The sequence below is a fragment of the Trichoderma harzianum genome, assembly GCF_003025095.1.
Source record: "Trichoderma harzianum CBS 226.95 unplaced genomic scaffold M431scaffold_1, whole genome shotgun sequence".
Taxonomy (NCBI): domain Eukaryota; kingdom Fungi; phylum Ascomycota; class Sordariomycetes; order Hypocreales; family Hypocreaceae; genus Trichoderma; species Trichoderma harzianum.
In genome coordinates, this window is record NW_020209249.1 from 1,509,891 (window position 1) to 1,532,145 (window position 22,255).

General features: G+C 50.1%; 8 protein-coding genes across 8 annotated transcripts; 4 read left to right on the forward strand and 4 right to left on the reverse strand.

Moving 5' to 3' along the window:
* Nucleotides 1-716: 716 nt before the first annotated feature.
* Nucleotides 717-2,112, forward strand: M431DRAFT_73720 (hypothetical protein; the record flags this gene model as incomplete). Its single annotated transcript, XM_024922153.1, has 2 exons — nt 717-1,224; nt 1,307-2,112. The coding sequence occupies 2 exons, from the start codon at nt 717-719 to the stop codon at nt 2,110-2,112; spliced, it is 1,314 nt and encodes a 437-aa protein (XP_024780101.1).
* Nucleotides 2,113-3,227: 1,115 nt separating this feature from the next.
* M431DRAFT_72507 (glycosyltransferase family 2 protein) lies at nt 3,228-4,651 on the forward strand (the record flags this gene model as incomplete). Its single annotated transcript, XM_024922034.1, has 3 exons — nt 3,228-3,347; nt 3,445-4,164; nt 4,250-4,651. The coding sequence occupies 3 exons, from the start codon at nt 3,228-3,230 to the stop codon at nt 4,649-4,651; spliced, it is 1,242 nt and encodes a 413-aa protein (XP_024780102.1).
* Nucleotides 4,652-5,209: 558 nt separating this feature from the next.
* Nucleotides 5,210-6,706, reverse strand: M431DRAFT_476923 (hypothetical protein; the record flags this gene model as incomplete). Its single annotated transcript, XM_024915517.1, has 1 exon — nt 5,210-6,706. One exon carries the CDS (start codon nt 6,704-6,706, stop codon nt 5,210-5,212), a length of 1,497 nt encoding a protein of 498 aa, XP_024780103.1.
* A 685-nt stretch (nt 6,707-7,391) lies between these two features.
* Nucleotides 7,392-10,121, reverse strand: M431DRAFT_502570 (glycoside hydrolase family 2 protein). Its single transcript, XM_024918169.1, has 7 exons — nt 9,485-10,121; nt 9,202-9,380; nt 8,725-9,131; nt 8,471-8,656; nt 8,256-8,399; nt 8,051-8,181; nt 7,392-7,981 (listed from the first exon to the last, which is right to left on the reverse strand). The coding sequence occupies exons 1-7, from the start codon at nt 10,003-10,005 to the stop codon at nt 7,702-7,704; spliced, it is 1,848 nt and encodes a 615-aa protein (XP_024780104.1). The 5' UTR covers nt 10,006-10,121; the 3' UTR covers nt 7,392-7,701.
* Nucleotides 10,122-10,131: 10 nt separating this feature from the next.
* Nucleotides 10,132-10,808, forward strand: M431DRAFT_180915 (hypothetical protein). Its single transcript, XM_024913124.1, has one exon. It carries the CDS (start codon nt 10,393-10,395, stop codon nt 10,762-10,764), a length of 372 nt encoding a protein of 123 aa, XP_024780105.1. The 5' UTR covers nt 10,132-10,392; the 3' UTR covers nt 10,765-10,808.
* Nucleotides 10,809-10,853: 45 nt separating this feature from the next.
* On the reverse strand, nt 10,854-14,606 carry M431DRAFT_476925 (hypothetical protein; the record flags this gene model as incomplete). The annotated part of the gene is made up of 6 exons (XM_024915518.1): nt 10,854-11,068; nt 11,216-11,236; nt 11,391-13,611; nt 13,666-13,782; nt 13,816-14,418; nt 14,484-14,606. 6 exons carry the CDS (start codon nt 14,604-14,606, stop codon nt 10,854-10,856), a joined length of 3,300 nt encoding a protein of 1,099 aa, XP_024780106.1.
* A 1,972-nt stretch (nt 14,607-16,578) lies between these two features.
* On the forward strand, nt 16,579-17,296 carry M431DRAFT_537290 (hypothetical protein). Its single transcript, XM_024921015.1, has one exon. It carries the CDS (start codon nt 16,785-16,787, stop codon nt 17,244-17,246), a length of 462 nt encoding a protein of 153 aa, XP_024780107.1. The 5' UTR covers nt 16,579-16,784; the 3' UTR covers nt 17,247-17,296.
* Nucleotides 17,297-19,512: 2,216 nt separating this feature from the next.
* Nucleotides 19,513-20,078, reverse strand: M431DRAFT_498 (hypothetical protein; the record flags this gene model as incomplete). Its single annotated transcript, XM_024917653.1, has 2 exons — nt 19,513-19,937; nt 20,012-20,078. The coding sequence occupies 2 exons, from the start codon at nt 20,076-20,078 to the stop codon at nt 19,513-19,515; spliced, it is 492 nt and encodes a 163-aa protein (XP_024780108.1).
* Between the last annotated feature and the right edge of the window lie 2,177 nt (nt 20,079-22,255).

Consider the following 22,255-nt stretch of genomic DNA (forward strand, 5'->3'; position numbering starts at 1 on the left):
GACCAGGGCTTAGTGAAGGCTGAGCCAACCAACCACCACGGGCTAGATCGTCATCTAAACCCGGCTCCGACGCTTGCTCCAAGGTGAGCAAGGCCTGTCTTGCCTTGAACCCGCTCAGCAGCAGCAGAGACCCAGTCCATCTCATCCCTCGCATCTGATCCGATCCACCCACTCACTTATAAGCGGCCCATCCACCTCTCTATCTATATCAAACACAACAAACTTTCTAGATATAAGAGAGTGGTCCTTCGCCAAGAGCAAGCTACGAGAACACCTCAACTTGCTAAACCACTAACTCGGCCCGAGTACAAATACTACTGCTTATACTTTCGTCGTCACGCCGAGTTGAAGTCCCGCTCTTCACACTTTCTCTTGCTCACTGTTGACGGCGTAACAGCAGTATCAACAACATCCCCGTCATCGCTCCCCTGAAACGCCAATCCATCAGATCTGCAACAATCTTCGGCATATCGCTGCCGCATCATTCCTCTTTGCCTTCCGAAGCTGACGGAGCGGAGCCACTCTGTGCTTGCATTACCCCGTTAGCTTATTCTACTATACCCCGGTTCCTATTACACCACCCATCCGTCTGCTTGGCACGCATATATATATCCGGGGCTTCTGAACCTTGAGTGAAGCTGGACCTGGCTTCGTCTCAACCGCAACACCACGGCCAGTGATAGACAAGGAAGCCGCGCAGGAAACAAAGGGCCAAAATGTCCATCTTCTCGCGCATGAGAAAGAGCCGCCAGCAGGCTAAAGAGCACAATGCGAAGCTCGCTGAGCAAGAGAAGAAGGAGGTAGAAAAGACTCCCTACAAGCACATCCCCACACACGCCGCCACGGATGCCATCGCCAGCGCGCCGCCCAGCTGGCGAGAGGACGATCGACAGAAGATACAGGAGCAGAACCGTCGGAGGAGTGCCATGGCTGCGTCCGGCCACCACATGAACATGCCTGGCGCCCCTCGCGTTGGCAGCAGCCTGTCCCATGTCTCGTACCCCACGGACAAGAGTGTCACCCCCATGGTCCGCCTGCCCCGAGCGTACAGCTACACGGGTGTCTCACCATACTCGGCAAGCTACAGCCGGGACATTGCCCACTCGATGCCCGATGTTGGCTCGCAATTTACGGCCTACGCCGCCTCGGCCAAGGGCAAAGAGGTTGTCAGAGTGTCCGTGTCTGGCTACAACACATCGAGGACCAGCCCAACTTCCTCACAAGGTTCGTCGTCGCTGTCGTCTGCTGCTGCTTCTGTGCGCCACCTTGACCCGCAAGATGCTAACCAGACACTTCCGACACCCAGAAGAATCAGAGAGCTCCAGCGGCTCTACGAGTTCTCAAGATGACCTCGAGATGAGACTTGCTCGCCCTCCCGTGGTGCGGTCTCCTCCGCCCCCCACTGCGGCCGAGAGGGCCAGTCGTCGACCGCGTGCGGGCCATCGCCGCACATCCGACTCATCCATTGAGCGAATTGCCATGGCAAACTCAGCAAAGGGAGCTGCTCGAGATTCCCGCCCTCCTACCTCCATGAGAGGCTTCAGCTCCATTGCGTCCATTGCGCCCATTGTCAATGCACCCACCCCAATCCTGCGCAATTACACCCTTCCGCCGCTTGACTTGCCGAGTTCACAACAAAAATCCGAATCTTCTCTTCCCAACTCCCTCAATGCCAGCCTCAACACCTCAGCTACCACTCTTGTATCTACTTCCGCTCTTGCATCGACGGACCGCAACCCCTCTCCGGAACACAACAGCAAGTCTTCCAAGGAGCGGAAAGCTGCAAAGGTAACTCGATTCACAGAGCTGGAACGAATTGAGTCTGGCGCTGAAGGGTTGGCGGTTGCAAAGCCCAAGAGTGAGCCCCAATCTGTCACAACTCCTGCTGCTGCTCCTGTTGCTGTTACTCCTGCTCCTGTCGTTGCCCCAACCCCCGACCCAGTCCCTGCTCCCGTTGTCAAGCAGTCCATTATCATCAACGTCTTCCCAGAAGAAGATTCGGTGCCAGAGCCTGAAACTACCAAAAAGTCAAAGAGGTTTTCCAAGAGCAGCAGCAAGCTTTCCAAGAAGTCCCGTTGGGCTAGCTCAAAAGCGCCTGCTGTCACTGTTTAGCTGGGCAGTCAATGGATGTCAACCCTTGTATTTCCTTTTGTTTTTTTATTATTATTCCAGTCTATTGCATTGCTGCATTTTGGATATGGCACCATATCAACGCTGCTATTCTTGCCCACTCACGGGCCATTTACTTTGGGTTGAAAAGGAAATAACATACGGAATCCGGAGTTTACTTTTTGTTTTACTTCCTTTGTTTTAATATTTTCATATGTATGTTCTGCGCACAGCGACTATGGCATCCTCCGGGCGTGGAGCATGCTTTGCAAGCTTACCAGCACCGATGAGAATCTTTGGCGGCATAAAAGAGAGCAAGCCATTCATTTATGACGGAACGAAAATTTGTTTGATGGAATAGAACGAGTTGGCACACACACGCACACATGCGCGCTCTCATATAAACAAGGGCTATTTTTTTTCACCTTTGTTTGGATATTGATTTATTAATTGGGCGCTTTGATTGATACACTGGGATTATACGGGCGAGTTTTGTGTTGTTTTCATCCTTGTCTCTGCCATTATTTTTCTTTTTCCTTTCTGTCCTTTTATTTCCTTCTCGACTTCAATTAGAAATGATATTACTTGAGTGCACTTATCCTTGATCTTAACCATCGGTGTTTGGGTGTGAAACCCTCTTCATCAATAATACTCCGTGCTCATAGTGAATATGAGATCAAATCCTAGTAGTGATACGAGATAATGAGCCACAGCGCTCTCTACTGCCCACTTCAAGCACTAAACGGTATCGCTATGGAGTGAAACCCGCTGCCCGTGATTGGCCAGCCTTGCGTTATGGAGAACGAAGTACGGAGTACAAGACCCCTGCAGCCCGAAACTGTGGCCTCACTGCTGGCAGCCGCAGATTCGGGCAGGCGCGTCATACAGCTTAATTCGCCAGGTGTCAGTGAAACTGGCGGCATCTGGCATCCGACATCTTACATTCCTTTCATTTGTCCTTTTTCTTTTCAATTCTTTGGTTTCCTCATCATCTTTCCTTCTTCCTTTTCCTCATTTTTTTTACTCCTTTTCGTCTTTTCATGCCCACACATGCACAGCATCTGACAGATCCATTCTCTCTCCCATCTTTTGGCTTCAGGCCAGCGCCAACACCAAACATGGGCTTTGCGACAGCGTTGTTGGAGCTTCCTGCGCCGCTCTGGGCCTGGGTCGAAGCGACTCCAGTCTATATCCTCCTCGCCCTCTTCTTGGTGCTGGTCCTGCTTGGCCTTGTCAGCGTATGCGACCATCTCCTGCCTCCCAATTCCTTTCAATTGGCCCCCCCTTTCAAGCCTGCGAAAGCGAAAGCCCACGAAGCTAACCGACGATGCGCAGCTCTTCCTTCTCCTGCACCTCGTCGCCCCGAAGCCTCGCCCCGTCCTTTCCTCTGAAAAGACATACATCACCAGCAGCCCCTCTGGCAAGACGACGCCGCGCCCTCTCCCCTGCTGGTACGACAGATGGCTTGCAGAACGCCGCGTTAACGAGCAGCGAGTTCGCCCGGACGAGGCATACCCAACTCCTGATGTTGGCTCCATCGAGCCCCCCGAGCTTCTCCTCAGCGTCGTCTTTCCCGCGTACAACGAACAAGACCGTGTCATCCCCACGCTGGAGGAGGCCGTGGAGTATCTGGACAAGCACTTTGGACGCAGCGCCGGCGCCAAGAACCCTGCTGTGCCGGCAAAGAAGCGGCATGCGCCTGGCGCTGCCGATCCAAAGGAGCTTGGTCTCAGCGGCTATGAGATTATCATTGTCAATGACGGGAGTCGCGACAAGACGGTCGATGTGGTTCTGGATTTTGCGCAGAAGAATGGCCTGCATGATGTCCTGAGGGTTGTGTCTCTGGCTAAGAACCGGGGCAAGGGCGGCGGTGTCACCCATGGCCTTCGTCATGTGCGCGGCGAGTATGCCTTGTTTGCTGATGCAGATGGCGCATCGCGGTTTAGTGACGTGGCGAGATTGATTGAAGGCGTTGAAGACGTTGTGGATGGCTCTCGCCGTGGTGTTGCCATCGGCAGCCGTGCACATCTCGTTGGCAGCGAGGCAGTTGTCAAGGTATGTCAAACTCATCTCATATGAACGACATCACAAATCCGTCTAAAGATCTACATCATTGTATTTATGCTAACCTTTCTCTTAGCGCTCTGCCCTTCGAAACTTTCTCATGCGGTCATTTCACCTGGTTCTCACCATCCTCACGCCTCCCGCCACATCTCGCATCCGCGACACCCAATGCGGCTTCAAGCTCTTCACCCGCGCATCTCTGCCACACATCGTACCCTACATGCACGCCGAAGGCTGGATCTTCGACATTGAGATGCTGATGCTCGCCGAGTCAGCCCCGGCCACTCCCGTCTTGGGCAGCGATGGCAGTGTTATCGGCACTAGTCCTGGCATCAAGGTCGCCGAGGTGCCGATTGAGTGGCACGAGGTTGGCGGAAGTAAGCTGAATGTTATTCAGGATAGCATCAAAATGGCCATTGGACTGGCCGTCTTGAGGGCGAGTTGGATGATGGGTGTATATAGGAGACGCCTCACCTAAGACTTAGAGCCCAGAGTGGCACATGGAAGGGATAGAAGGAAGAATGAACTAGGGAAAACTGGCATATCTTTGTCGTGGATGATATTAAGCAGAAAAAGGCTAATCTAGTCAGCACCGCCGGGCCTTGATTTAAGTATTGGCCGGCGATTTGTACACGTTAAACACATCTAACAAGCATGCGGCATAGAATCCGCACTCATCTCTAGCATAGAAGAGCTAGATAGCTATAGCATGGAAAATAAGAAAATACAAGAGAGTCATATGAAAGGAGGTAAGTATTACGATTATTTAACGTCTCTAGCATCTTTTCTAGCCATAACTGCGTAACTACATTTTTCTCGTCCGGAGCCTAGCCTTGCCATTTTCTTTCTTCTTCTTTCTCTCCAAGGGATACTACCCAGCCTCATATACATAACTCCGCGCCTCGTCTGTGGCAAATGTGAAAAGGAAAAGCCAACGTTGATATCTTCATACAAGAGTAGAAACATATATATATATATATAAGAAACAAGGTATTAAAAAAGTTGTTGGATTCTGTTTTGGTCTGATTTTCTTCTTTTATTGGAAGCCTTCTCTCCAGATAACTGGCAAAAAGACGATGCAGGCCTTCCACAGGATGAGAACGGCATCGAGCAGCGCGAGGGGCAGTTTCCAGAAGCCAAGTGGTCCGCCAATGACGTTGCACCCGTTCATCCAAATGGCCACAAAGGCGACATAAAAGAAATGGTACGCCAGCACAAGGGGTCGCTGGATGATGCCGCCGAGCAGGCCAGCCGGCCCATCAGTCCAGCCGCGGCGGAAGTACTCGAAGCAGCCCAACTGGAGGGCGCGCAGCTGGCGGTCGTTGGCGGCGAAGAGAGAGTAGAGGGCTTGGGCGAGGGTGTTGATGATGCTGGTGAAGTTCTTGCGGCGCCAGTAGAGCTTGTTCATGGCGTCGCGAATGGCCGCCTTGTCTTCGAGGTTTGGGACGACATCGGGATGCAGCAGCTCAGAGAGCAACAGGGCGTCGTTGAAGGCAACGGTCATGCCGCCGCCGGTAAGAGGGTGCCGCATGTTCAGGGCGTCGCCAAGGACGACGAGGCCGCTCGGGGTCTGGGGAACGGCGGGGAGCCAGCTGTTGGGCATGCTGCGGGGGATCTTGCCGTCGGCAAGGGCCTTTTCGGCAGCCGGGCGGATGGCCTCGGGGAGCACGGGGATGGCGCAGTTCTTGATGTAGCCGCGGACGCCTCCGGCTTCGGGAGAGGCCTGGGGGATGTTTGCGGGCACATCGAAGAGCGCTCTTGTCTCGTGAGTGCCGATCTGGTAGAGGAGAATGGGAAAGGCGTTGCCGATAATGACATGGCCGTGGAAGGGCAGCGGTAGCTTCGTGTTGACCAGCTCCAGGGCATAAAACTTGCTTTTGACGACGGGTTTGGTCTCTAGAACCTGCTTTCGGAACTTGGAGTCGTATCCGTCGGCAACAATGGTGAGCTGGCCAAAGAAGTAGTCGCTCTTCTTCTCTCCCGTCTCCTTGTTGACTGTGGTCCGTGACTCCACGCCGAGGACCTGGTCTGTGTGCTCTCCTCGAATGGTCTTGACAACCTCTGTCTCGACGACTGTGATGTTCTTGTGGCCCAGACACGCCTTGCGGAGCTGTGAGATGAATTTGCCGTGATGGAAGCCGCATCCTTCTTGCTTCGTTCCGCCCGTCCCTCTTCCTCCCCACGCATGTGTCACTTCGCCCTTTTCGTTGAGCCCGGGGTAGGGAATGGCGCATGGCTCTCCGTGGTAGATGACATTGTAACCGTAGCAGGGGATTGCGTCGATGTCCTCAACGCAGTGGCCCAAGCCCAGCTTTCTCAGGGCCGTCAAACCGCCTGGCTGCAGCAGCTCGCCCACAATACGGTCAGGCTCGTGCATCCACCTCTCGAGAAGAAGCACGGAGCGTCCCTGGTTTGCCAGAGCGAAGGCAGCCGCGCAACCAAAGACACCGGCGCCGACGACGACGACATCGGCCTCATGGTAGAGGTCACGCCGCTCGCGCGTGTGGGTTTCTGAAATCAATGTTTCCGACATTGAAATGCAATTGTATATGTACCGGGTGGAAGAGGAGGAAGATCTTGCAAATGCTCGTTCGGGATGGTCGAGTCGAGAATCAAGTCGATCGATGCAATGGAAGGAATAGCAAGGCCCTCGGGAGAGCCAATGTTGCAACTTGTAGTGAGGGCGGGCCGGGAAATGGTATCGTCGTCTAGGTATTTATTGTTCGTTCTTCTTGGGCGGTCCAACAGACTGTCACAAGCCAAACGAAAACGCTGTGCAATTGACCAATCTGGAAGAGTCGAAATCAAACTGATAATCGCATTGGCCCCCTGTTCATGACATGACGAATATGCTGAAAAGGAGCTCTATCACATGATTGTGGGACGATGAACTGGCTTTTGAATCTTTTGGCTGCAAACTTTCGCAGAAACTGCCTAGCGGTCAAAGGTCCGAATACGATTGCGGGATGGTGGGGAAACGAGGGAGATGTTCTGGACCTGATCTAGCCGCCTTTGGTAACGGGCGGTACGTGCTCAATGTAGCTTCATTTGGTGGCGGTTTGCATGTGGCAGGTGGGGGTGAGGTTTTGCGAGAGGCAAGTTGCGTTGCAGTTGTGGAAGGCATCGACGAGAGTTGATGTCTGAGGCAGCATTCCAACATCATCAGAGCATTGAAGTTTCTACCAATACCAGAGATCTCAACACTTTTCAACAAAGATTCCTCCATTTCTCGATACCAGGACATCAGCCTAGCCCCCAGAGCTTCCTGATGCCATGGATTCTCTGAGTGGCCGTTTTGAGAGAGCACCTCAATGGTGGAAATCTTGCACTATCGCTCCAACAACAACACAACGGCGGTTTCAATGGAGTCGATTAATTGTCTGGACAAGATGACACTTCTGAGACAAAGCCAAAGAATCAACTCCATTACATACATTAAACATCGATCAGAGTTTAGATATCATTGAGCAGCTACTATCATCTACCACTACCCTGCACTATACTGGCTCGCATATATGGCCTACACAATCATCGCCTTCCTGCCGCAGCCGAGTATAGCTTGTTGATATCGCTTTTCCACTGCTTCGGATCTGGCCTCAAAAGACGGCGGTCATACGTGTATAAACCGTTGACTTCACCCTCGACATCGGTTGTCTGCGTCCAGATACCGCCACTGCAAGAGTAGCGCTCAACCTGGTCATAAAACTCGTGGAACAAGAGACTTGCGCGATAGTTGTATGAGACCAGATCGGCATTGACTTCGTAAGTTTGGTTTATGGTGTTGATGGCCTCTTGAACGTTCCAAAGACTAATTGGTTTGTTAGCCACTGAACTCCCCCAAAAGTTGACGGATGCAGAGGAGAGAAGGGAAACCAACTGCTCGATTGACACATTGTGACCAATGCCGCCAAATTCGCCCTGGAAGCCGATACGGCTGGGGTCATACGGAGAAGAAGGTGTGGAGTAAAACGGTGTTCCGCATTGCGGATTGGCGTAGTGATGGTTATCCTATTCATCACGAATTCATCAGTCCGCATTCTCTTCTCGAGCACTTCATATATGAAACATGGCAGTCAACTCACTGAATAGTCCCCTGCGCCATGATCATTCCAACCGGTGGTCGCGTCAATTAGCCTTGTTGAGTCGATGCCACGAACAACATCTACGAGTTGTATTTCAGGATATGGTGGACCCTTGAGCTGCCCCCATCCTTCATTATAAATAACCTGCATCGCGGGTTTGGCGTTAGCTTGAATCAACGTGGAGACTACTTATTAGCAGCAATGAGAGAACGAACCCAGGTAACAATCGACGGATAGCTCTTATGCTCGTTGACCAAAATTTCGAGCTGACGTTGAAATTCTGCCTGTTGGTCAGGATTCGGAGGCCGACTCCCGTCGTTAGTCAGGCTGGGCATGTCTTGGATGACCATCAGACCAATTTCATCGCAAGCTCGGTAGAACAAATCTGGCTCAACTTTGATCTGCAAGATACGATTTAATTTAGTACCCAGTCGACAAGGAGCTGGTGACGGAAAAGCGGGTTACTTACGTGCTTTCTGACGGTGTTGAAGCCCAGTCCTTTGAGCATCTTCAGATCGTATACCATGGCTTCCCGGTTCGGCGGCACATACAGCCCATCAGGCCAAAATCCCTGGTCGAGCGTGCCGAACATGAATGTGAATTCTCCGTTTAGGAGTGGCCTTTGGACCCCCTTGACTTTCCCACTGGAAATAGTGCGAAATCCAGTGTAGCTGGATACTTCGTCCTCACCAAGAGTCACCGTTAAGTTATACAAAGTCGGAGAGCTCGGAGACCACAGTTTTGGCTGCCTGACCTTGAACTTGAACTCCTCATCGGAAGGACCTTTCTGCGAAGCAATGACGCGGCCGTCGAGTCCGATGACGGACACCTTGGCAGAGGCGCCTTGTTTGTTCGAGCTGTGGACTGTCACAGAGACTATCAATCGCGTTAGCCGTGAGTCTGGACCACATGCTACTGCAGAGGGTATATTCTGGTAGTTTCGTACCTGTGCCGTCCATTGCAGCAGCAACGTCAAGCTGGGTAATATGGTTTGAAGGTACACTTTCCAGCCACACAGATTGCCATATTCCGGAGCAAGATCGATAGAAGATGTGGCTAGGATTTCGAGTCTGTTTTCCAATTGGAATGACATCCAGGTCTGTTGGATCATGAACGAATACAGTTCTGTTTCGTGATCAGTATCCAAGATCGGCACCAATCATATCCTCACTGCTGTCACAGTGAAGAATAACGCTGTCGCGGCCACCAAGAGGGAAAAAACGACTTACACGCTGTTGTCGCCGCCAAACTTGACAAACTTGGTTATATCCACTCCGAACCGAAAATATCCTCCGGTGTGGGTCCCGGCCCTGGCTCCATTCACAAATACTACCGCCTGGTAGTCGACTGCCTCAAAGTTCAAGATCACACTTTGATCTTGCCAGTTTTGCGATATCTTGAAGCTGGTCGCAAACCACATGTCGGTGATGTTAATAACTTGAAGTCCTGAGAGCCCACTCTCGATACAAGACGGCACCAGAACCTCGCTCTGAAGTGGGCCATCCGGAGGGCTATCGGAGTCGCCATCACTCGGACCAGCAGGCTGAAACGTCCAAATGCCATTGAGGCTCTGCCAGGCACCGCGCTGGAGCTGTGGCCGGGGGTGTTCTGGCCATGGATTGGTACCAATTTTGTACGTCCAATCGGTGTCCAAAGGCGGTGTCTGAACTTTGTAGGGGGCCGGACTGCCGCTCTGCGCGACGGCAGCCGCCAGAGAACAGGCAAGCACGAACAGACGCGCCGAAAACATATTCAGCGTATTCAGAGCTCTTTCTTTTCGGATGGTCCTACCGCATGCAGGATACCCAATTGTTTTATTTACAGAAAGGGGAAGCTCAGTTCAAGGGAGGTCATCGACCCTTTTTGTCTGAGATCTTACCTCTCTTCAGAACCAGAGGGAAAGTGTGTCTATAAATACTGATACATTCTCAAGGATGATCCCTTGAATCAAGCTCATTTCCCCTCTTTTCTTCTCCTCTGCCTACCCCAATGATACGCTGCATGCGAGCAATGGCCTGTTGTCCCACGCATGGATGCTTTTTCTCTACCTCATAATGAGGGGTGATGTGGAGATGCAGATACGACAAGGTTCAAGAAGTATACGCAGTACGAGCGGTGGAAAGAATGGATCCATCCCATGATACTATGTACCGTCGGCTTACTGGATAGGTGTCTTTCATCTTCCCAACCCGTTGGATCAGTCTTGAAAGAGTACGTTGGTATGGAAGGAGCGGAGCCGATGCCGATCAATGCGGAGAAAGACAACAATCCATGTTCCCCTGACTCTCACGGCTTCTTCGACAAATCCACGGGGCTCCATATATTTTTGTTAAGCTTAATTGCTTGTTACATCTTGTCCTACTCTTATCAATTCGCTTTTCCCCTCTGCGGGACCATGCCCCAACATGACATAGGTGCTGGAAATTGCGGCTGTACACCGCAATGGAGAAGCTGGAGATTCCATGCCACGGCAGAGTTTTGTCTTCAGGTTACATCGTGCAACTGTTGATCATCTGACGCCATTGTACAGATGCCGTGAGGGGGAATCCGAGATGCGAACACAATCCTTGGAATAAGATGTTGGTCCAGCGTCGCATTTTAGCGGATGGTCCCCATTGGGTCGCATAAAAGTGCCGGGCCATGTGAACCGTAGATCAACAAACTAGGCACATCATGGACGGATTTCTCGGTTCGGGCTTGATTCCTAGGCCGAATCGCTTTTTCATGGGAGTTTTTGCCCGGACCGATTGCGATTGTTTCTAGGATCGATTTTGCGGACATTGTAAAGGCTTCTGGGCGGTAACCATGCGATTCTAATTTCGGTTTCAACCACGCGCCTCATCCGCATGAAGAAGAAATACTCCTATCTTCTTTTCTTCTTTCGGCCCCCATGAATCGCCATTTACAATTGGCGTGTCTATTGGCGTTCAAAGATGCAAAAAATAGTCAACGATACATACTATACTTCAATTTCGTATAAACTACACCCATACGTATTGCACCAGTATTCCTGGCACCTTCACCAATGAGCTAGATAAGGCAGTTGAGCGGCAACTTGAGAGGCTAGCCTTCATGATATGCTTTCGATCGAGTCTCAGCTCATCTATTACTATCTAAACATTCCTAGTTATTTACCATTCAAAAGCCAATTGCGCGCGCAAGAAGCTACAGGATTTATACGATAAGCATCGAGACTGAACACCCCTCCGGCCGGTTCAGAGGAAGCCTGTTTCTCATGGCTGGTTTGACAATCGGTCATAGCTACATCGTTGAATGAGTGTTTGAATGACGGGAGGCGATAGGGATCTTTTCTCTCCTCCTGCCAACGGTCCAAGTCGTCCTGAGATAGCCACATTCCGCCACGCGAACGGCGAACACGCCGATGCTTGTCTGGTCTGGCTGATGGCAAAGGAGTTCGAGGTGAAGTCCGAGGCATCGTGGCTTGAGGCACTGTATTTTGAGGTACCACTGTTTTCGGTACCTCATTTGAAGAATGCACAAGTTGGGATATAGAGATTCGAGGCACCGGTGAAGAATGTACAAGTTGAGATATAGCGACTCGAGGCACCGGTGAAGAATGCACAAGCTGAGATATAGAGATTCGAGGCACCGGTGAAGAATGCACAAGTTGAGATATAGCGATTCGAGGTACCGTTGAAGGCAGCACAAGCTGAGATATGGCGATTCGACGCACTGCAGTTTGAGGCACACATGCTTTCGATGCCTCAACTGAAGAATGCACAAGCTGAGATATGGCAATTCGAGACATCGTAGTTTGCGGCGGCGAAGTTCGGCTGGCTCGACTAGGTTTCCGTTTGTGAATGCCACCATATATGGGACTGGCTTGGTTAGATGGCCTCCTGACTGTTTGAACTTGAGCTTGAGCTGAAATGGACACTGGGTTTTGACGGATGGGGCTCTGGGGGCTCAGTGGTAACATCATATCCTCACTCTCCCCAAAACATAGCATATCCTCACTATCCTCAAAAAATGGCTCAGGGATGCTTTGTGAGTTTACTGAAGAAGCAGAGGCCGAAGATGCCATAGTCCTTTCATACGGAGCCGAGGCCACAACAGATTGGGCTCTTTGATTAGCCCGATATCTTGGGCTGTCTTTGTTAGCTGCCTGCCAATCCTGCCGAGAAATCTCCTGTATATCGCAATCGCGATTGTCCATTACCGTCCTCTCTCTCTGTTCATACGTGCTCTGCTGTGTTGATGCTGATGAATAATTACCATATCCATTCGGAGCATTATCCGACTCCCCAGATGGGACTCTGGAATATGGATGTGATTGAATACCACGTTGTGGGACCAATGTATTCGAATGGCTATGATGAGGATGAATTTCAGTGTTGACAATGTGCTGAGAGACTGGCGCGCTTCTAATTGGTACAACGATAACTGCCAGAGTTTGTGCTTCTCGAGAGGCTGGTCCACTATCAGAAGACGCGGCCCTTGATTCCACATTGTTGAAATGCGTTGGGTGCCCATGAGGCGAAGGATCTCCAGTGGTTTGTGCGTTTTCAGCTTGCCAGCTTAATATACTGTTATAATGCACAGCAGTCTCTTTAGGAATCGTATGGGATAGCTTGGAAGCTGCAACAGCCTCAGGGTTATGCTTTATGAGATGTTCGACCACTCTATTTCCCACGCTCGGACGAAACCCTTCTATAGTGGTTCCTAGAGGGTCATCCAACGGATGACCATCTCGGCACAGAAGGGAAGCTTCTTTTCTGAGTTGTGCTTCTCTTCTGAGGCGGCGGGCACGCTCTCTATTTGTCTCCTTCGCGACTGTAGTCGCCTGCTGTGAAGTCACTGTTGGCTCTGACGCCGTCATTTCTTGCGACACTCCAACCGTCTGTGAGGCAGACAATGGTTGTGAGTGCGTGGATTCTGAGTAGGCCGATGGAAGATGGTGAGTATGGAAGCTTCCAGATTGCGGATTTTTAGATTCCGGATGGGTAGATTTCGGGTATATAGGCTGCCATCTCGCTGGCGGCTGTGTATTTGCCATTCTCTGGGATGCCGTGGGTGGTCGTGGCATCAATTGCGGATATGAAGCAGGTCCCGGGCGTAGAGTCATCACTGAGTGTACAGGTGTCGGTGGAGGATGTGCTTGATTTGAAGTCATTGTTGGATGGTAAACCGCTGGTTGGTCTGGGGCTGCAGGAGTCTGTGGATTCGCAGCCGGCAGCGTATATGTCACAGAATGCTTGAGCATCGCCCGTCGTCGAGCTGCCGCCGACTTTGACTTTGGACGTGGCCCATTGGAGGGTTTCGGGCGTGGTCGTTGCATGGTCGTGCGCTGCTGTCTAGAGATCATCTCACGTTCCCTTTTCTTATCACTAAACACCTATATCTCATGTTAACGGTTATCACAGACAGGCGATAGTTCTAAATCGCTTACAATAGCATCTCGACAACTGGGATATGTCTGTATGGTGCTCCAACGAATGGGAGGCGTCTTCTCACGCTTGTGGCTCACAGGAGATGTTTGTGCGCTGCTATGGCTTGCAGGAGGTGTCTGTATAGCGTTACATCTTTCCAGAGTCCTTACCTCCCCGATAGTATTATTAAGAATCACCTGTTGAGCATCGATGATACTAGGCGCCATATCCCGAGGCGCTATATCCCGAGGCGTTGTATCCCGAGGCGTTGTATCCTGAGGCGCTGCATTCTGAGGCGCTGTATACTGAAGTACTGTATTCCGAGGTGCCGTATCCTGAGGTGCTGTATCCTGAGTCTTGTGAATATCGAGAAAGTTGACAGCACGCCGTGCAACCTCGTACACCGAGTCGGTGGGGGACGGCGGGCCCCCGTGGTGCTCCGAGGGAGCATTCTGTCGAGGCTTATTACTTTTACGAGATGGCTGTGTGTTTTGTTGCATTCCACAAGATGCCCGCCTAAGATCGCAGTTTACAGTAGCCATCGTTCTAGGACTGTGCCTATCGATGGGCGTCGCTCGTGGCTGAGCGGTTGTCTTTCCACGTGTAATGCGGCGATTTGAGTTTGTCTGTTTTACCTTGCAACTCTTAGAGGAATCTTTCTTTGTAGACAATGTAGCGACCTTTGGGCAGCTAGACTTTGAATTATTGAGCTTTTTTGCTTGACGAGTCGAATCGGGGGCAACCCATCGCTCAGCTACTGCGGCTGTCTTTCTCTTTCGTGAGTAGAATATCCCAACATATCGTTATATAGCGGAGGGCCCAAGAAAAAAAATCTGACCTCTTTGATGGTATCCTTATTTCTGATATTGTGATCTTCTTCCGCCACCACAGGAGTGCCTAAGTCGGGCTGGTTTAGCTTCTCTCTATCTCTCTGATGCTGGAGGATTGTGGTAATTGGCATTGCCGCTTTCGATTCAAACCGCTGGAGTGGGTGGTGACGTTATGAAATTTGGGAGGAATCTTGGTATAAACAAAGAATATGACTGCGAGCTCGGCATGAATATCTGACCTGAAGATGGTTGCTGCTCCGCAAACAATAACGAGATGATCCTGGTTATATACCTGCCGCCTGAACGACAGGTGGTGTTTGACTCAAGTAGTTTGCACGAGAGAGCGATATACACACGTGTACAGCAATGTACAACGAGGAGCTGAGCACGGCAAGCCAGCAAGACTTTGTCTCAGCCACAACTCACGTCACCTGCGATTATGAGAGAGATCTCTGCGACAACAATAAGTAATAATGAGCACTCAAGGTGGGCATATTGGTAATGCGGGTTTTGTGTTTCACTCAGAAGCATCGGATACCGGGCAACATACCCAGGTACAAGTACGCAGATGAGCACCTGCATGCCGTGGGGAGAGATGGGAAGCAGATGCATCGAAATTAGATTACCCTAGGCTGGTTCTCAATGAGCCCGGAAACCACGTCACAATGGCCTAGTCCCCGAGATGCTCCATCCTTATGCATGATGCTTGCTATTGCTTTACTTTTGCGCTTGCTCCGGTTTCATTCGTCGTCTTGTTCAAGGGTACAGTGTGTATCATGTATTGGCATCAGCAGAGCACAGATCTTGTAGTAAGAGAGCCCCTCTCGTGGAGGTCCGGCAGCGAATAAGATCCTGGATCTATCTCTGGTACGACAGGAAAGGCAGAGATGATTGACGATGAGGAACACACCCGTGCTCTCTCACTCATCGGCGTTTACTGTGGCATCAACATCACTCCCCCACGCCATAGAAGCCATGTCTGGGAGCGCTTCAGCTGCGTGGACTAAATGCAAACACCCCTTCGCGGACGCTAGTGGCTTCACCGGTCTCGACTTGGCAATTTCGTGGCTTGTGTCCCGCCCGTGATGGGTGCAAGACTCCGGGCTCCCGGGGCTAGTTCCCGTCATTATTTTAGTTCCCTCGTCCATGGATGCTTAAGCATGGTGCCTGGACTTGGTTGGGAAGAGTTTCCTGATTCAAGCATGTGTTAGTCCGCGTACACGCTTTTCTGTCAAAAGAGGTAGAATCACTTCGAAAGGAACAGGTGTAAGAAGGAGAAGACGGAAGCGAAAGGTCCAAGGAGAGAAAGTAGAGTAGGACTTGCGAATCAATATCTAGCGTGAGCTGCATGCAGTAGCATCCGGATATACCAATAGCAACCAAGTAAAACGCAGCATGAGGCTGGATGGCGGCGCCAAAATCATGCAGAGAAGCAAACATTTGAGTCAGAAGGGAGGATGTAATCCTTGCTGTCTCGAGCGTCTGTTACACACACTGCAACCTGATTCGTCCCCTGTGGGCCTGGGCTTGATCGGTTAAGCACAAAGATGGTCATGCCTGTACTATACAGTACAGGACATTTTGATCTCGTTGCGAGAGTGAGTGCGGATGGCCGTGAGAGGTGGTGAGGGCATCGCAACGGCGAATTCGCACATGTTCTGCTGTTGAGCGTGAAGCTTGCAAGTTTCTCCGGCAGACTCTACGAAGTACATAGGTAATTATCTATGCGAACATACCATCACGTGATGAATACGGTGTGGCTCACGCAGGTTCCCATTCAATTTTCATTGCATCACTTCTTGAGACACACTGGATGTGGATGAGGAGGAAGGTGCACCGGGAGGAAGGCGGCTTGAAGGCCCGTGGATTGGTGCGAGTACGAATGCCTCGGGCTCTTGCTTGGGCAGGATTGCACACATCAATCAAATCACGAGCCTATTTTCAGAAACATTTACCTGTAAGGGAAAGGAAAAAGCAAAAAAAGATTACATTCATCTGAAAAAAGAAAAGAAAAGAAGAGAAAAAAAGAAATTGGTCTTTGCAAAGAAGTCGTGTCACCGTCTGTGCCGCCCTCCCCACAGCCTTAACCCTCCGATTTGACATCTTCGGAAATGATGGTCAAAGTGGGTGTCCTGGGAACCGGGGACGACTGCAGCTCGTAACCCAGAATCCGGTGAGCCGGATACTTTGCCAAGAGGCTAAATGGGAGTCTAGCAGGGGAGATGTGGCAGAGCCCCGGTGCTTGAGAGAGAGAGACAGATGGAGACGGACAGAGACGGGAGAATCAGGTAAGGCGGAGAGATGGACAAATGCAGAGAGACGCTAAGAAGACGGCAGAGCTAGATAAACACCGCAAGATGGCGCGAGACATGACAAGGAAGAGACCCATGCCAATGTCAGTATGCTTCCACCACACCTTCACGGACCCAAGATCACCAGGGCTGCAGGCCAGCATCGAGCACTGCATACCCATTGACCACTGTTGGATTCCCAACTTGCCAGTGTATTCTCCCTATGTGCAACAATATACCTGTGAGCATGAGATCTACCTTTACAGAGCTGAATCTGGATCGAGTGTGAGACCTCAGCTGAGACATGCTTCACACAGCCAGTCACCTGTGGTTTGTGCTAAGAACTCTTGTATAAGAAGTGCTCACTATTTACCAAGTCAGAGAGACATGGTTATTCGAGCGAGCCTGGCTACTTACTACTCGTACTACTACGAGTGCCTTGTTGGCACACTCTCATCACCTAGCTCCCACAGCATATAAGCGTACAGGCGTACATGGGTCTGCCTTGCTCCTCGCGCTTGTGGCGTCGTATAGGAATCGAGCCTTTCATCTATCACATCTGACCGCCAGGATATCATGCCGAAGGATGTGATTAGGCTGCTGCCTCAATCTCACATCCTGGTACACTGGCCAAGTAAAATATGTTCTTGGTTAGTACGAGTCTTATTAATAACGATGATAGGAAGGGCCATTGAACCACTCTTGGCCATATCTGTCCCCCACTGCCTGTACCCTACCTGCTGAATTCCCATGAATGCTAGGCCACGATAGCTCCATGCTTAATAGAAGCTACTGCAACAGTCCGGAAGAAAACCTCCTCCCCCAAGAGCTCATGTGCAAAGATGAGGTTCATAAGAAACTGGTTGTTGTTGTAATGGCTATTACTACTTGGCCGCTTCCAGCTCCGTCTTTTAGGTGGAAGGGGCATATCCTGTTTCCACCAAGTCAAGAGAGAAGAGCTAGAAAGGGCAAGACTCACATGGATATACTTTCATAGTGTGATGAGAGGGGTTTCACATGTTTCATTCACATCTCCCCAAGGGAGTCGGGGGGTTGCCATCGAGCTTTGGATCAACTACTCTCATAGACATACTCCGTCTGGTCGGCTCTTTCCTCGGTGCCCGATATGTCCCTTGAACGTAGAATTTATGATGGCATGCAAAATATGCAAAGTTGTGCTGGAGTCAATATGTGGCGAAAATGTCGAGATACGCTAGCCAATTATCTCGAAAACATACGGCACCTCTTTCTGCTGCCAAGACTGTATCCTCTTTATTAAGATGGGTTAGGCGTATTTCAGGGACGCTACCGTGCGTCTCTTCACTCAACCCAAAGCTTCTCGGTTGCTTTGATGATGTACTTTGGAATGAGCCATTGTCCTTTGTCGACTGGAGATCAAGGATGTCGATTTTCTGTGGCCTGATCACACAAAGGTCGGTGACCACAGCTCCGGCGTATCATAGCAATATCTCATGGTACAGTGATGTTTCGTAAGTTTCATTGGAGCCATGAAACACACCCATCGGGTTTCCCATTCACCATAGCCTTCTCTTGCAAATGACGACTTTGTGCTCACAATGTGATCATGTCTTTGAGCTGAAAAAAAGCATGTCAATCTGTCACAAGCGGACCCATCTATTGTTTCTGCGCCTTTATTGCCTACCGCTTCTTTCCGGCGATAATCATGTATGCGGCTCCGCAGCAAACAGTCCGTGGCCGGTCTAGAACTCGGGGCGCTCGATGGCCGCAAAGCCAAGCCCCGATCCAGATCGGAAAGACCTAATTCGGTCGTTAACACATGCTATTCATACCCCTGTTGTTGGTATTCATGGGTGTCAAGCTCCGATTGATATCGGCAAGTTCCCGCTCCGTAGAGAGCCTTACTTTATCGGCAAACACATATCGAGGAATGCCTTGCTTATCCGCTGGGATGTCGGCCGTACAATGGTACCGCCCTCCCAAGTATACCGAGAAGGATGATAATCCCTGAAAGTTATTGCTTTTTTTTTTGTTTCACATTAGACAAACAATCCTACACTGCAAAGTATTGCCTGACCAACAAAGAAAAGAGCAGAGCAGAGCAGAGCTGCAGGTCGATTATAATTCTCGCCCTTTTTCATAAAGTGTCATGGGGCAGAATGAGTGAGGCCAAGACGGCTGGTCAGTAACCCGCCTGGTGTGCTCAGTGTACCGCTCGTGAAATATGAGAGCGCTTGGTAGGCGTAACTAAGGCTACGACGAACAGGTAGTCACTTTTGCAGCAATATCTAGCGTTGTAGGTAAGATCGACAGCCATCATGCCATCTGGGTATGTGTTTCGGTTGCCTACTTCGGGAACATGGACGTGCTCGGCAGCCGCTTTGCCTTTTGTTTTTTCCCCATTAGTCATTCGTAGTAAATAAATGAGTATCTTGTAATACCAAGTGTCTCATTTCCTCTAGGTTTTGAGGTTTCTTGTTGGGTGATCAACCTGTCATTCCGGCTGTGTGACTGAAGCAAATTATCTGATGCATGAGCAGTGTAACCGGCGCACCACGTATAATTACCGGTAGACAATGATAATGAAACATAATAAGTAGAAAATAGAACTGTGCCATCACATTCATGGCCATGTCATTCATAATTCAGGCGTGGACTGAACCACACAGACATGTTGATCTGGATGCACCAGGTGGCAAATCAATGTCCTGTATCTCCTCACTTGCTGAGCGATTGACAATCTTCTCATAAAAACTGTATGAGTACATTAGAATCCACCGCGGTAGAACGCAAGACATCCCAAGGCCGTTCCTGCAAGAGGCAAGAGGCTTCTAATGAAATTCAGGGTAGTCCATCGGTCCAAGAGGCCATCGACTCGCAGTGTGTTTGCGTGTGTCACCTCGCTTTCTCTGCGGGCCTCTTCATGTAATTGGCCATTGACGTCTTTCATAATTGTCAATGTGAAAGGTATGATAGACAGAACGGAGCCAACGGCCCCCAGATAGATCCCCCATGGCCCTTCGTTGTAGTAAGAGTCATACGCTGCGTATAGGTAAGCTAGAGACGTGCCGATGGCTACCTTTGGCATCGAAGCTGCTCCTCGCTTATACAACTCAGCCCAGACTTTAGCAGACGATTGCTTCACCGCGGCAGCAGCCGGCGCTCCACCAATTGAAAAAGACATGATAGCCCCTGTTTGAGAGATGAATAAGAATGGATTTTTGTCATACGAAACTTGACTTAAAGATTTGGAATTTGGGATTTACCTGAGAGCCATGACGAGCCAACGACGCCCGTGGCGACTAAGACGAGGGGTGGCCCGGAGAGAGGCATTTCGGCAGTGATATTGAAGCAATGCGCTATACAGAAGAATTGTGAATGGTGTTGTTTTCGGTGAGGCTGATGATGAGAGTTTGAGAATTCGCTTGCGAAAGCCAGGTCGCCGAGGGCTGCGAGATTTAGTGGAGTGGTGGCATGTTCCTAAATCCTGCATGACGTAGCCTCCAACTTCCACGCCGGCGTCACAATGCCAAGGGCGATAACGAAAATTGGCCTATGATGCTGACCAGAACGACCACGGGTTTTGAGTAGTCCATGGATGTTAAATACTGCGTTCAATGCTGGAGACGGAAGTGATCCTGTGAGGCGACTTAGTGGAGGATCAATGACTGGGGCAATCGAAGAGACCATTGTGTTTAATCGAATGGTAGTCAGTAAATAGGCTTCTTTATGCCTAGTTTAGGTGTTACCCTAGCAGAGCCAACTGCAAGATATTTGGCCGTTATCAAGTTGGTAAGCAGTGGTTCGGGTCGATATAGCAAGTCGTGGTGTGGTCATTGAAGTGCAAAATTGCCCAAGATGCAGATAGGTGGAACTTTTTGGAAGCAAAATGTACCGGTAACCTGTCGTGGTGAAGACCCTGTATGACTGCGTCCTGTTAACAACTTTGCTTCTAAATGTTCCGCGCCGTGGGCCTTTGCATATCCTGTCTATTATTAGAACACACAAGTACATATTGGAATGAAAGGGATCGACTTTGGTGGACATACTACACGCTCTGATCTTGGCCTGTTTATACATAGCTTCGAAGCTCCGCCGCACCAATACAGTCAAGCTCCTGCCATAGACAAGGTACCCTATGGTAATTTCAGTTGGCAGCATACCAGCAATTGGTCTCCGGAGTGAATCGTTGGGTCAGAGACTCCAATCAATAGTGACAAGATTATGTCTAGTACGAAGGTATCGACCCATATTCGTCGCATGCAGTAAGTAGACAACAACCAATACAGCTCTGTGTCTCTCCCCGTTCAAGGCACACTCACATCCTCTTTGCGTTGTTTAAGTGTCCGTGATTGTTGGAATGTGCTAGTACACAAGTAAGAAGTTGAAGAGTCTCATATTGCCGCCATTGACTTGTCAAAGTTTCTCAACTAGAAATGCTACCTAGCCTTCAATGTCAGATCACATTCTGGGAAGCTAAACAACATATGGAAAGACATGGTAACCTACTAAGTTTGACAGCGTCCACTGGCTGGACTTTTCTGGTTGATCAGCGCCATACATCTTCAACCTCTGAACTCCATGGGTCCTCTTCTTGTCCAGGTGCGAGTCAAGGCATATGATACTCAATCACTGGAAAAGCATGTGTCGTAATATTCCAAGCATGGCATAACAAACGAGAATTATGAATCAAGAGAGACTTTTCAAGAATTCAGCAAGGCAGATATGGTGTGCAGAAGATCAAAGGCGGTGGAGGGTACTTCTTTCTGCCACTTTCCTTCTTTTTTCTGCCATTCTGCGACTTTGATAGAGGAAACAAATCATGTGATATCATGTCTCTCCATCACATTCTCGAGATCGTTTCGTCCAATTCTAACATTATTTTCTCTTTCACAAACCTTTAATGTGGTGACTGTCACTGCCATTGACAGCATTTAGAGAACCTGCCACCTAGTGAATGGTATTGGCTGATCTTGACGACAAAAATTATTAGTCGTACCTCTATGTCTTTGGATCTGCCTATAATGCTGGATATGCGATTGACGATCTCGAGTTAAGTCTATGCCTGGATCCAATCTACTTTTACGAGAAGCTGCTAATAAGTCCCACAGACACATCCTTTTGGTGTCAACGCCATGACCCATCTTGATAGAGCTTGCGCCAAAGAGGAGAATCGGGTGCCAGCCGAAGCCACTTGCCGTGACGATATCTCCCTAAGGCAAACGAAGCTGGAGAAGTTCAAAGCCCCATGATTGTAACCTTAGAAGCCCTCTTGGGAAGTCCCCTTACATATCGGTCTACGTATAAGCTGTCGTGGCAGATTGCAACTCGTCCTTCTCAAACGTCATTCAACCGCCATCTCCGAGGAGATGCATCTTTGATCATACTCCGCACCCGAGGCGCTGTTTGGCTCGCGCTGCCGGCGTTAGATACGTGTATTCCGTCTACATCTGAACGCATGGCATTATTGGCCCCCAAAGCATCTCAAAGAATACCCGACTTGGTACTGG

Coding starts and splice junctions, on each gene's coding strand:
- M431DRAFT_502570 (XM_024918169.1), bottom strand. CDS start 10,005: ATGTTTTCGGCGCGTCTGTTCGTGCTTGCCTGTTCTCTGGCGGCTGCC. Junction 8,657..8,724: donor TCAACACCGTCAGAAAGCAC/GTAAGTAACCCG, acceptor CGTATCTTGCAG/ATCAAAGTTGAGCCAGATTT. Junction 8,182..8,255: donor ATGGCGCAGGGGACTATTCA/GTGAGTTGACTG, acceptor CGTGATGAATAG/GATAACCATCACTACGCCAA.
- M431DRAFT_537290 (XM_024921015.1), top strand. CDS start 16,785: ATGCAGAGAGACGCTAAGAAGACGGCAGAGCTAGATAAACACCGCAAG.
- M431DRAFT_180915 (XM_024913124.1), top strand. CDS start 10,393: ATGATACTATGTACCGTCGGCTTACTGGATAGGTGTCTTTCATCTTCC.